Source organism: Haliotis asinina, chromosome 8, assembly GCF_037392515.1.
Source record: "Haliotis asinina isolate JCU_RB_2024 chromosome 8, JCU_Hal_asi_v2, whole genome shotgun sequence".
NCBI classification, from domain to species: Eukaryota; Metazoa; Mollusca; class Gastropoda; order Lepetellida; family Haliotidae; genus Haliotis; species Haliotis asinina.
Window position 1 is genome coordinate 64,552,472 of NC_090287.1, and position 11,139 is coordinate 64,563,610.

The following is an 11,139-nucleotide window of genomic DNA, read 5'->3' on the forward strand; positions in this document are numbered from 1 at the left end:
GCATTACAAGCTACAGCTTTAACCACATCTCCCCATGGTGGCACTTATGTCAAATGGCTGGTTCCTTAAGCTGTGAACATGGAAGACAATACAAAGTATGCTTGGATGATGACAAGAAAAGTCTTCTCCAATGAGCTGAAATAGGAAGATGTCAAGGTACAATATATACACCACATTGGTAGGAAAGTATAATTCTTTCCTTTAAGGTATACAAGTCCATACAAATCATACAAAACTTCAGCTATAACAAATAACATCACAAGCTACCCAAATGATTCAAAGAACAAATTCAGGTAAAAATCGGAGGGCTCACAAAAGCTGTGGAAAGGCTACATTTGCTTTTCTTGCACACTGAAATTTGAGACAATCGCATCAATGTAAAGAAAAAAAAATGCATTGCACAAAAAATGTCCATGCTAACAATATATGGGACACACATCCATCAACCCTACACTAATGTCACATCTTCTATCATCTCACATCAATACTTTCAGAAGATGCCTTTAGGAAAGGCCTTAGAATATCAGTGTTTTTCTTGTTAGATACTTGACGACATTCCATCTGGAAACACAATTCCTTCATAATGAACAGTTGAGGTATGACATACACAAACACCTAATCCTGACAGTCACGACCAGAAGAAGTTGCTGAGGAAACATTCTAACCAAAGTGCCTCAACGATACCATGTGTAGGAAAATAGCATGAAATATTATAATTTCTCTGTGAACTATCGAGTAGTGTAGTTACATAATATTAATAAATCTAAAGTACTTCAAATCTTTACACCCCAAAATGTGTTGCTTTACTTTCCAGTGATGATCAAGTAAAGACACAATCTGATTTTTCTATAGTACATGCATTACTTCCTTCCTGCTTACATAGAACAAAGTTATCTCAAAATCGGAACCCAACTGTAGTACAACAATGAGAACTACAAACAGTTATTTACTAGTGAGATGGATGGTGATACCGATGTTGGCAGGTCCCATGATGGTTTTGGAACATGGCAGGTTAGTAGCACTACCCTGTCTGACTAGGACACTAGCTATGTGAGATTGTAAAACACCCACCCCTGACTGATGAACATCCCCAAACTTTAAATAATCAAATTCTAAAAACAAGTTTTCAATACATGCACATAATATTCTTTTCTTGTTTAGTTAAGTTAAAAAATCTCAGACAAACAAATCTGATTAAAGGCTTTAGAATTCAGTAAGTAGTGAATTATATATTGCAATACAGTAAACAAGGAAGCGATCCCACCACTAAGTAAAGCATACCATAGCATACAGTATTTCTCTAAAACAAACTCACTAAAGAAGTAAAAGACAACTGTTAAACTCCATCTTCCATAATAAACAGCTTTCAGTCTCTGGAACAGATCATCTCATCTACAAATTACTTCAGCCTTTTTCACTTAGTGCTGTTTCAACACTGAGCTAGTATCTGTCACAGGTTTCATTCTCCATCTCCATATACACAAACAATGAGCCTGTCTCTCTCACACCTGTTTGTACTTTTTCGAACACGAACAGCAAAAGAAACGCAAGTTTTAAAAAAATGAACAGAAGTTTTTGTATTCCAGGGCCAGGAGGCCCAGAGTACAGTGTAAGAAAGGTAAAAGAATTAAGGTTGTATCACTTTTAGCATGCCATAACGTTATGGTACATAATACAAAAATGAATCTCATTAAGTAACCGTTCACGTTTACGCCTTCTATTCATAATTCAATAACTTGAACAAACAAACAAAAAAGTTGCGTTTCTTTGGCTTTTAAGTATGTTTGTTTGTCACAACCATGCAAAGGTTCCAAGCAGGAAATAGTGCAGTTCATGGACTGGACACTAATTGCAATCACTACAGAATAAGCCAGAACAGCTAACTAAGATCTATCTGTTAATAGCAGTCAGTAAAAATTGTTTAAGGAAAATGTGGAGCAAATGTTAAATTGCAAAAACAGAAAAAAATATCAGAAAGATTTCTCATGTTCAAATTCTCACCATGATTCACAATGCATTGCAATGCCTTATTTCAAACCAGACTTGGAAGAAGTTTAAATCCACTAAAAATAGTGAGATAAAAAGAGCTTACTCAGTTTACACTGACGGTAAAAAAAGTTAAAAATATAACTTTTAATCAACTTTGTTCAAACGAGATATTAATGTAGCCATAATAATCATCTGGTGAACCGGAGAAATATACGAAGCATACTTGATGTAAATATCAAACAAAATTACCATGGCAACATGTTATAATTACATACCAACATAGTAACATAGTTATTATTAACTAGAATGAAATATTAAGAACTCTTAAGAACTGTTCTGGAAACACTTCTGTGTTCTAGTCCATTCTGAACATGGCCATTTGTAGGTTTAATGTCTCCATTGTTGTTCGATTCAAAATTTGTTTCAACAGACTTTCCGTTGGTGGATGGTTTGTCTGACTTTGGATTCCTCTTGATTCTGGAGTAGGGACCAATCTCAGGGTCAGTGATGAAGTCATAGATGACCTTCACCCATGAGGTATGGCAGGGCAGATTGTCATAATATTCAGGGGCAATCTTTTTAACCTGAAAGAGAGCAAAAGGTTGTAAGTTTATGCAGAACATGTAAGATCCTCTGACAAAAATGAGTTATTTGGGAAGAAAACGAATAGGATCGAATGTCTAAGATGAATATCATCACGTCTGGTTGAATCATAACTAAGAGCAACATACTGTTCTTATAGCTGGATATAATTTAGTTGATAATGTTGTTTGATAAGAGAAATATTTACCTTCCAGTGTGTGCAGGCTTTCACCATTGGTCAGACAAAGTCTGCTCTACCTTTACTATATGCAACATGGATATCAGATCCTAATGTTTATTACTGAACTTCAAGGTATCATTTAAGATACAGATATCAATAATGATATACTTGAATTAACTATTGTCATAATAAACACTATCATCATCCTGATGATTGATTGATATATTTAAACCTCTAATCACGTCTAAACCAAATCGTCTCTAGTTAAATTTCCAGCACACAATGTAAATACTCCTCTCTGAATTTCTGTGAAGCAAGAAACCACATAGGATAAGAAGGGAAAATATGAGCAGGGCTCACTACTGCCCCAACCTCAGCTGAACAATTAGAACACTCATATTCTGGCAACACTTATCAGAAAAAGACATATTACAAAAGATCTCAGTGTTGTTCCTGATTTCCTATCAAAGTCATACTGGTGGACATTTTGACCTAACTGTGATTGTCTTATGTGATTCTTCAAAGGCATTTAGAAGTTGGTATAGTAATACAGGACAAATTTTATGGATAGCAACTTCTTGGGTTTATTTTCCCGACATTTCGGGGCTTTTCCTAGCCCCCTCATCAGGTTGAGCTGAACTGAACAATAAGTCTAACTGTTCAGCTCAACCTGATGAGGAGGCTAGGATAAGCCACGAAAATAGACCCAAGAAGTTGATATCCATAAAATGTGTTCTGTATGTGATTGTCTTGCCCAATATTTTTTTTAAGTTATTGACCTTCTTTAAGTTACTGGTTGAACAAACATTTCTAAATATAAATTTTGTAATTCTTCGAAAAACTAAGTATCCCTTAAACTTTGCACTGGCCATTCCCATATCACAAAGAAGGTTACCCCCCACCTGAATCTGAAAAAGATTTAACCAAAAGAATTCAGGTTATTGGTTAAAAACAAATGTCTACAGAGGATGGATGACTGGATGCATGGATAGAATTTCTTGACATAACTATATAACCCATTTTACTACCAGGTTACGATAAAGAGAGAAGTTATTACCAGTAGGTGAAAACTTTATGCAAACACAATTCCACAAAACACAAACAATCTGGTATGACCAGCTGCAAATGTTATTTTTGGTTAAAATAGTGATACTACTAAATATTTCCAATTTTATCCATTTCTGATAATGGTCAAGTTTTCTGTGTTCAGAGGTAGATGTCAGGGAAGTACAACACACATTTCAGGCCATGAAAAATAAATTCAATAGAGTTCTTTTTATTCAGAAACATGTTTGCTTTAATATTAACAAGCTGAATGACTTTCATATTCAATGGGCAACGTATCACACAGTTTTGAATAGCCAGGTCAACAGCTTACTCTACTCATCGCACTGCCTTGCCAATGTATACAATATGTATACATTGTATACACAGTAGTCCTCAGTCAGTTTTGACAGCTTTGACTGACAGTCTGTATGCCATGAAACACTTCATAAATAAAATGTATGACCTGATTTCCCTTGACTTTCACTTCTTATATATAAAATGTCAACGCTAGATAATGGTCGGTCTTGACAAATCACTGGCAATAGAGGACAAGGTGAGCATGGTTTTATGCCACTTTTAGCAATATTGCAGCAATATCCTAACACGACACGAGAAAGGGTTTCACGCATTGTACTCATGGGTGGAAAAAGGGAGTAAATGCTTGAACCACTAGACTACTCCACTGTATGAACGGAGAAAACGTATCACTGGGTAAAGGGGAAAGGTACAGATGATGATAACATATGAATCACAGAAGATCACCAACAACAGGTGCTTGCTTTCACCCAAAATATTGGCTCACTAGACCCTGGAGTAGTAAACTTAAGAATTGATCATTGTAGAAAGTAACTAACACTACAACTTTTCCATAAACCAAAACCACAAGGATACGTCCTCTTTCAAAAACAAGGAACCTACCTGCTAAAATTCCTACCCCAAGGAAGTGAGTGAGTTTTGTTATACTCCACACTCAGCAATATTCCAGCTATATTGCAGTGGTCTGTAAATAGTCAAGTCTGGACCAGACGATCCAGTGATTAACAGCATGAGAATCGATCTCCACAATCGAAAACCAAAGACATGTGTCAACCAACTCAGCGAGCCTGACCACCTGATCTTGTTAGTCACCTCTTCAGACATGCACAGTTGCTTTTCGTGGCAAGCATGGATTGCTGAAGATCTATTCTACCCCGGTCCTGCATCAAAGTAATAAGTATCACAATAATCAACCTTGCCACAAAACAAATCCTGTTTGACATCATCAGTATTTGTAAATACTGGCGTCATTCCCGCAAGCAGGATGGCTTCTCATACCCATCTCGTGGCCATGTTTACGACTGGGTCCAGTCAAAGAGCAAACAGGCACGGATATGAAAACAGTCTCGTTCTATTATCAAGGAAAGATAACTCTGAACTTCCAAACATGGCTCTAAGAATATCCTACATCCCGTGGTCACTTTGGCAAATATGATTTAGTGTTGAAAGTTGTTCATCCATTAACTCAAAGTTTGTGTTTAAATTGTGCTTTGCATAGTTTAGCAGAGTTTCTAAGTTCAATGGTTCCCCCATTCTCATGTTCTGAAAAGTGTTTTACTACGTGTGATGTGTTTGGTTTGCCACGATTCTTGGATATATTGGCGTACGAGAGGGGTATGGGTCTTCTTGTAGGTCACAGAATGAGATGAGTGGTTACCAATGACATCATCAGTAGTCAGTGAAATTGAAATCGTAAATAAGTTATATTCACCTCTGGCAGGTTACATCCGGGTATGCTGGGGAAGTCATGGTGTTCATTGTGATAGCCAACGTTAAAGGTGAGATAGTTGAGGCAGCCGTAGTAGGAGTACGTCTCGTATCCCTTGATGAACATGTAGTGTTCCGAGATGAAATGTCCTGCTAGAGGATGCAAGCCGGTGGCCATGAAGGTCCCCGCCACAAAATACACCAGAGATTTCACTCCGAAGAAATACGCAATTGCAGCATTGAAAGAAAACTGTATGACAATATTAATAACTTCTAAAGCTGTCAATGGCTTTGGGTACATGAAGAGAGGGCGGAGTGCATAGAACCAGGGCTGTAACACAACCCATATGAACTTGGTGAGGGTGTTGGTGAAGAACTGTCCCTCCAATTTGCATGGGATGTCAACATCACGCATGTCATCCCCCTGATATCTGTGGTGTTCCAGATGGTATTTCTTGAAGGAGATGGACATTGGCACACCGATAGGAAGATTGGCCCAAAATCCTAGAATTCTGTTCGCAAGAGGTCGGCTATGCCCAAATGCCAAATTGTGGGAAATTTCATGGACAGCAAGTGTCAATGAGTGGTTGATGGTGCCACCAAAGCAGTAGGCCAATAACAGTACAGTTACCCACGATGCATCTTGAATGTAGTACGCTGCTAGAATCTGCACCAGGACCATCAATGACACAATGTACTTCAGGTTTGGATTAGGGCCCATCAACTTCTTCACCTGGGGATACTTGGCTGAAAACAGAAACAGACGAAAATTTTAACTCATAATAATTCTTAGTTTCAATGAGTGCTGGTCAGTTTCTTCAACACGTGAAACTGATTAGGTTTTGAGAAATTACAAAGAAACATAGATCTTATTTTCAAAATGACATCTGAATGTTGAGATAGGAATATCAACTTGTCTGTGTTCCTGAATGAGATCAATGTCATCAATTGACTTGATAGGGAACACCAAGATGTGAGGACTTTGAAACATGAAAAAGATTTTTAATTACAGTTTTTAGCAAAGATTTCAGGAGCCATGAATTAAGAACTATGGAAACAGATGAGATTATGCAACACACGGGTTAGGTAACAGTAGACCCAGATAAAAATACAACCATGTTCAATGTTCCAAGACGCAATTTACTCAGAGCATGGTGAATGACCTTGACCTGGATAACAGCAGAGGATCATGCTATAGGCAGGCCTTACACTGCTCTGTCCTAACATGATGTTGTCATTCCACATGCACTTATCATGTCAAATTATTCAAGATAAAGACAACGAAATGTCCCAGTGCCATAAATCTCCATCAAAGTCACTGCTGATCAGATACTGATACCCAGCAACCAACATTCATCTTAGTAGAATTGTTAGTGTTCTGTCCATACCACTAAGCAGACATGCATCTCTAACACAGCTCTCTGGGATTGCTTTTATACATTAGATCTGACATACAACACATCCTGGTTGCTCACAACTACTAAAATGGGTTAACACTGCACTGGTTTGCCCGAAGTATATTTCTTTAGTCCAATTTGACAACACTTGAATGTAGCCTGAGACTATTTTATCACTGCTTGCATGTTGTACACTAACACACACAAACAGAGGTAGCAAAAACATGGAAACATACAACCCATTCAATCAATAACAAAGAAACCATCCAGTAACCATAGCAACCATTTCAATCAATACATGTCCATCATAAGGTTGTGTTATGTACCTGTTTCTCTGGAAATCAATCGCTCATAAATACACTTCTTGATTGAAAAGGGACAGATATGTCACTGACGGCTGCATCACAAATACAAATGTCAAAACAGGGAACAGACATTTCACTGACAGCACACATGTCAAGACAGGGAAACAGGGACATATATGTCACTCTCAGCAGTATCACACATGTCAGAACGGGACAGATATGTCACTGACAGCAATATCACACATGCCAAAATAGGGGACATTTATGTCACTGACAGCAATATCACACATGTCAAAAATGGGGACAGATATTTTACCAACAGTAATATCACATGTCAAAATAGGGGACAGATATTTTACGGACAGCAGTATCACACGTTTAAATAGGGGACAGATATTTCACTGACAGCAGTATCACTCAGGTCAAACAGGAAACAGACATTTCACTGACAGTATCTGATATGCAGGGACTGGGAAAGAGAACTTTGACAATGGGCCATTTACATGATTATTAGCCATTTTCTGAATTTAGAATGGGCCCTGCCCTTGTGTCAATAGTAAACTTCAAAAGTTTAATGGGCCATTTTTCATTCTAATGTGCAAAATGGTCCATGGCCCCTGTCTTTCCTAATCTCAGGATATGTCAAAACAGGAGACAGACATTTCACTGACAGCAGTGTCATACATGTCACAACAGGGGACAGACATTTCACTGACAGCAGTGTCACACATGTCACAACAGGGGACAGACATTTCACTGACAGCAGCATCACACATGTCACAACAGGGGACAGACACTTCACTGACAGCAGTGTCATACATGTCACAACAGGGGACAGATATTTCACTGACAGCAGTGTCATACATGTCACAACAGGGGACAGACATTTCACTGACAGCAGTGTCATACATGTCACAACAGGGGACAGACATTTCACTGACAGCAATGTCATACATGTCACAACTGGGGACAAACATGTTTAGAATCCAATCAATACTAGGGAATTTGATTTGTAAGGCCGAAGTGTACATTTTGCAACGTCCAATGTTAAATCAAGGCCATGTATGATCAATAACATGTCTACCTAGCCTCACATCGTGTTATTCTAATCTAACATACTGGTTGCTGTATGAAATATCTGTGTAATGAGTTTCTCAGCTTGCTACTGATTACCATTATTCTGCCCACCTGTTGCAGTTCTGTATAAACCTGAACATGGCAATTCAATATTCTCAACGCTACCTCAACTTACCAACACTGTTTGTGATTTACCAGCTGCAATTGTCATAAAGTTTGTCAGATTTGAAGAGGTTTTGTTTATATATCTCCATCAGTATTGTTTGTTCAGTTTTTAGGGTAATTATCACCATAAAAAAATCTGTGTGTGAAATTTCTGAAATAACGCCAACTGTTACTGTTGACATGATTTCTTCCAAGCCCAGACTTCCATACATAATTGCAAGAATAAAATAGACAATTTTGACATTAACTATGAGTTTCTTCATTACTTCAGTCTAATTTAGCTACACTTTTGTCAGATGTTTAGCAAAATGGAAACAGAGCAGTATTCTATGTAAGACACCATAGTTTAACTCTTTCAACATACACCCAAAATGTTCAAACATACATCAAATTACACCCAAAATGTTCAAACATACATCAAATTACACCCAAAATGTTCAAATGGGTAATTGATGTGGATTTTATGCTGCTCTTAGCATAACTGCAAGTATTCCATTACAGTAGAAAGCATAAATAGGCACTTAGACAAACACTTAGCCTCTGAATACATGTAAGTTTGATAGTAACAAAAAAAACATTTACACTGAAAAGAAGCTCCCTGTCTGAAAGAAATTCAGAAACAGGGAATTTCAGACTTGCTTCATTAGGGCCTTCGAATTGCTGGGAGGGTAGGTTGTGAAAATAATGTGGTTCAGGCACTGTGAGACAGACTTGAGTGTACCATACAAGGGTCAAAACAGAATTCTAATGATCTGCAACAACATCATCACTGGGCTGCAATACTGAAGTAATGCTTTCTCACACAATGTGTACAATGCATAGAGGTCAAAATGTGATGACTGAACATTCATCTATTTTTCAAAAACCTGTTAGCAGTCATAAAGTATTGATTTGACACTCCACACGAGACGAGCATTGACACCTGCAACATTTCAAATGACATTATACATTGCGTGTATGTTGTTGATACAATGAAATATTGCTTTATTATGATCAGTTATTCAGATGGTTTGGTCCCTCAAAATGATTTTAAAAAGAACACTTCAACAGACTTTACATTTTCTGGAAATACGTATCATATCGTCAAAATAGTTTAAAGTATTTAATTATCACATATACCCAAAATAATTCCAAACAATTTGAAGATAAACACTTGAGTAGGCCATCAGAGACACAAATTGAGAATGCGGGCGTGCTGACGAAAACTGGTCATAAGGCAAAGGCTAGATCTGGATAAGTTTAACTTATCAAAAATACAAAATGAGTCAGTAGAACAGAATATGCGGGGTAGTTTGTTCTTTTATCGTACGATATAACAAATACTTGATTTGGTGTTCACTGCGACCTCATGCGCTACTGCAGTGCGACATCCCACCCATAACAGGTTTGACGTGTAACAACTGAGTGTTCGAAGCGTCTTTCAATCACGCTTTGTCCTCATCTTTTAAGGAATGCCTTCAGTTTAAATTGTCTTGAGAGACTAAAACTACATTTACCAAGGGCATACGGTTACATAAGAAATATATATATATTCCTTTCTGGTTAGAATAAATTCACTGACATAGCTGAAGATCACAAGACATGCGCTTATGAAACCAGTCACAAGTGATGGAGGGATCGGCATCTCACCTAAAATTTCCTTCCGGCGAGTTGCATGAGGCTCCTCTGTATATGACCATTCGTAATCTGTCCTCGATACTTGAGCACCCATGATTGTGCTCCGTGTGTGTGCACGACTTGTCTACAACCTTCCCACTAACGCAAGTGTAAGATATATGTTCGCCGAGCTCAGCCCCGTTCTTGTTATACTTCCCAGTAAGCCTGGCTGAGGGGATTTAATCATTACTTCCCTTGATCCGTAACCGTAACCCTGTCCAGTCGATATAGACTTTACCGACTACGCTTATTCAGGTTTATCGTACCATACAATTTGCAAGGGTATGAATATTTATTACTACCACGTGATCAGTTCGGGCGGGATCGGACAACTCCGAAAACGAGGAAATAGCCAATGAAATGCTTCCAGAACTGCGTTTTTGAGATTGTTTCTGTGTTCATAAACACAACCACGTCAAACAAGTTTAGAACATGAGGCTGCAAACTTTCCTGATTCTCAAGTTGTAAATGGGCCTAGTAGACAAAGGACATGTTAAACTTTCAATAATCAGTCAATCAATCAATCCAAGTTCGATTCTTAGCGTGGAATTTAAAATGAATACCTATTACAATATGGCAAGGAAATCTTACGAACATTTGCCACACATACAAAACACATAAAGGACTGAGAAAGATGTGATCACATTTATATTTTACATTTATATTTATATTATAAACGTGCAGGGAGGACGCAAAGAAGCGACATGCAAAGTTGGTCTTTCGGTTTTGTTAAAAGGTATTCCTGTACGAGTTAGTGCATGCGTTCATCATAATGGATAACCTTGAATAATATATATGTGTATGTCAAATTTATGTTCACCTTTGTACCTACCAACAGTCAGAACTGTAATCCACCTGATTTCATAAGTCTTAGAACTGATCTCCAGCAACCAATGCTCGTTGTAAGAAGCATCTACCAGGATCGGTTGGACAGATTCGGCAATGGTTGCGCAAGAAACTCGAATGCCGTTAAATCTACGTTGTTAAAAACAAGTCT

At 37.8% G+C, this 11,139-nt stretch overlaps 1 protein-coding gene across 1 annotated transcript; it reads right to left on the minus strand.

The window, feature by feature from the left end:
• Positions 1-529: 529 nt before the first annotated feature.
• Positions 530-10,330, minus strand: LOC137294154 (sphingolipid delta(4)-desaturase DES1-like). The gene is made up of 3 exons (XM_067825136.1): positions 10,116-10,330; positions 5,547-6,289; positions 530-2,573 (listed from the first exon to the last, which is right to left on the minus strand). The coding sequence occupies exons 1-3, from the start codon at positions 10,195-10,197 to the stop codon at positions 2,304-2,306; spliced, it is 1,095 nt and encodes a 364-aa protein (XP_067681237.1). The 5' UTR covers positions 10,198-10,330; the 3' UTR covers positions 530-2,303.
• Positions 10,331-11,139: the final 809 nt, after the last annotated feature.

Bases quoted from the DNA above. Each gene is read 5' to 3' on its own strand.
- LOC137294154 (XM_067825136.1), bottom strand. From the start codon at position 10,197: ATGGGTGCTCAAGTATCGAGGACAGATTACGAATGGTCATATACAGAG. The intron at 6,290-10,115 runs GTGAGATGCCGA...TTCTGTTTTCAG, and splicing joins TCGCCGGAAGGAAATTTTAG to CCAAGTATCCCCAGGTGAAG. The intron at 2,574-5,546 runs GTGAATATAACT...GCTCTCTTTCAG, and splicing joins CCGGATGTAACCTGCCAGAG to GTTAAAAAGATTGCCCCTGA.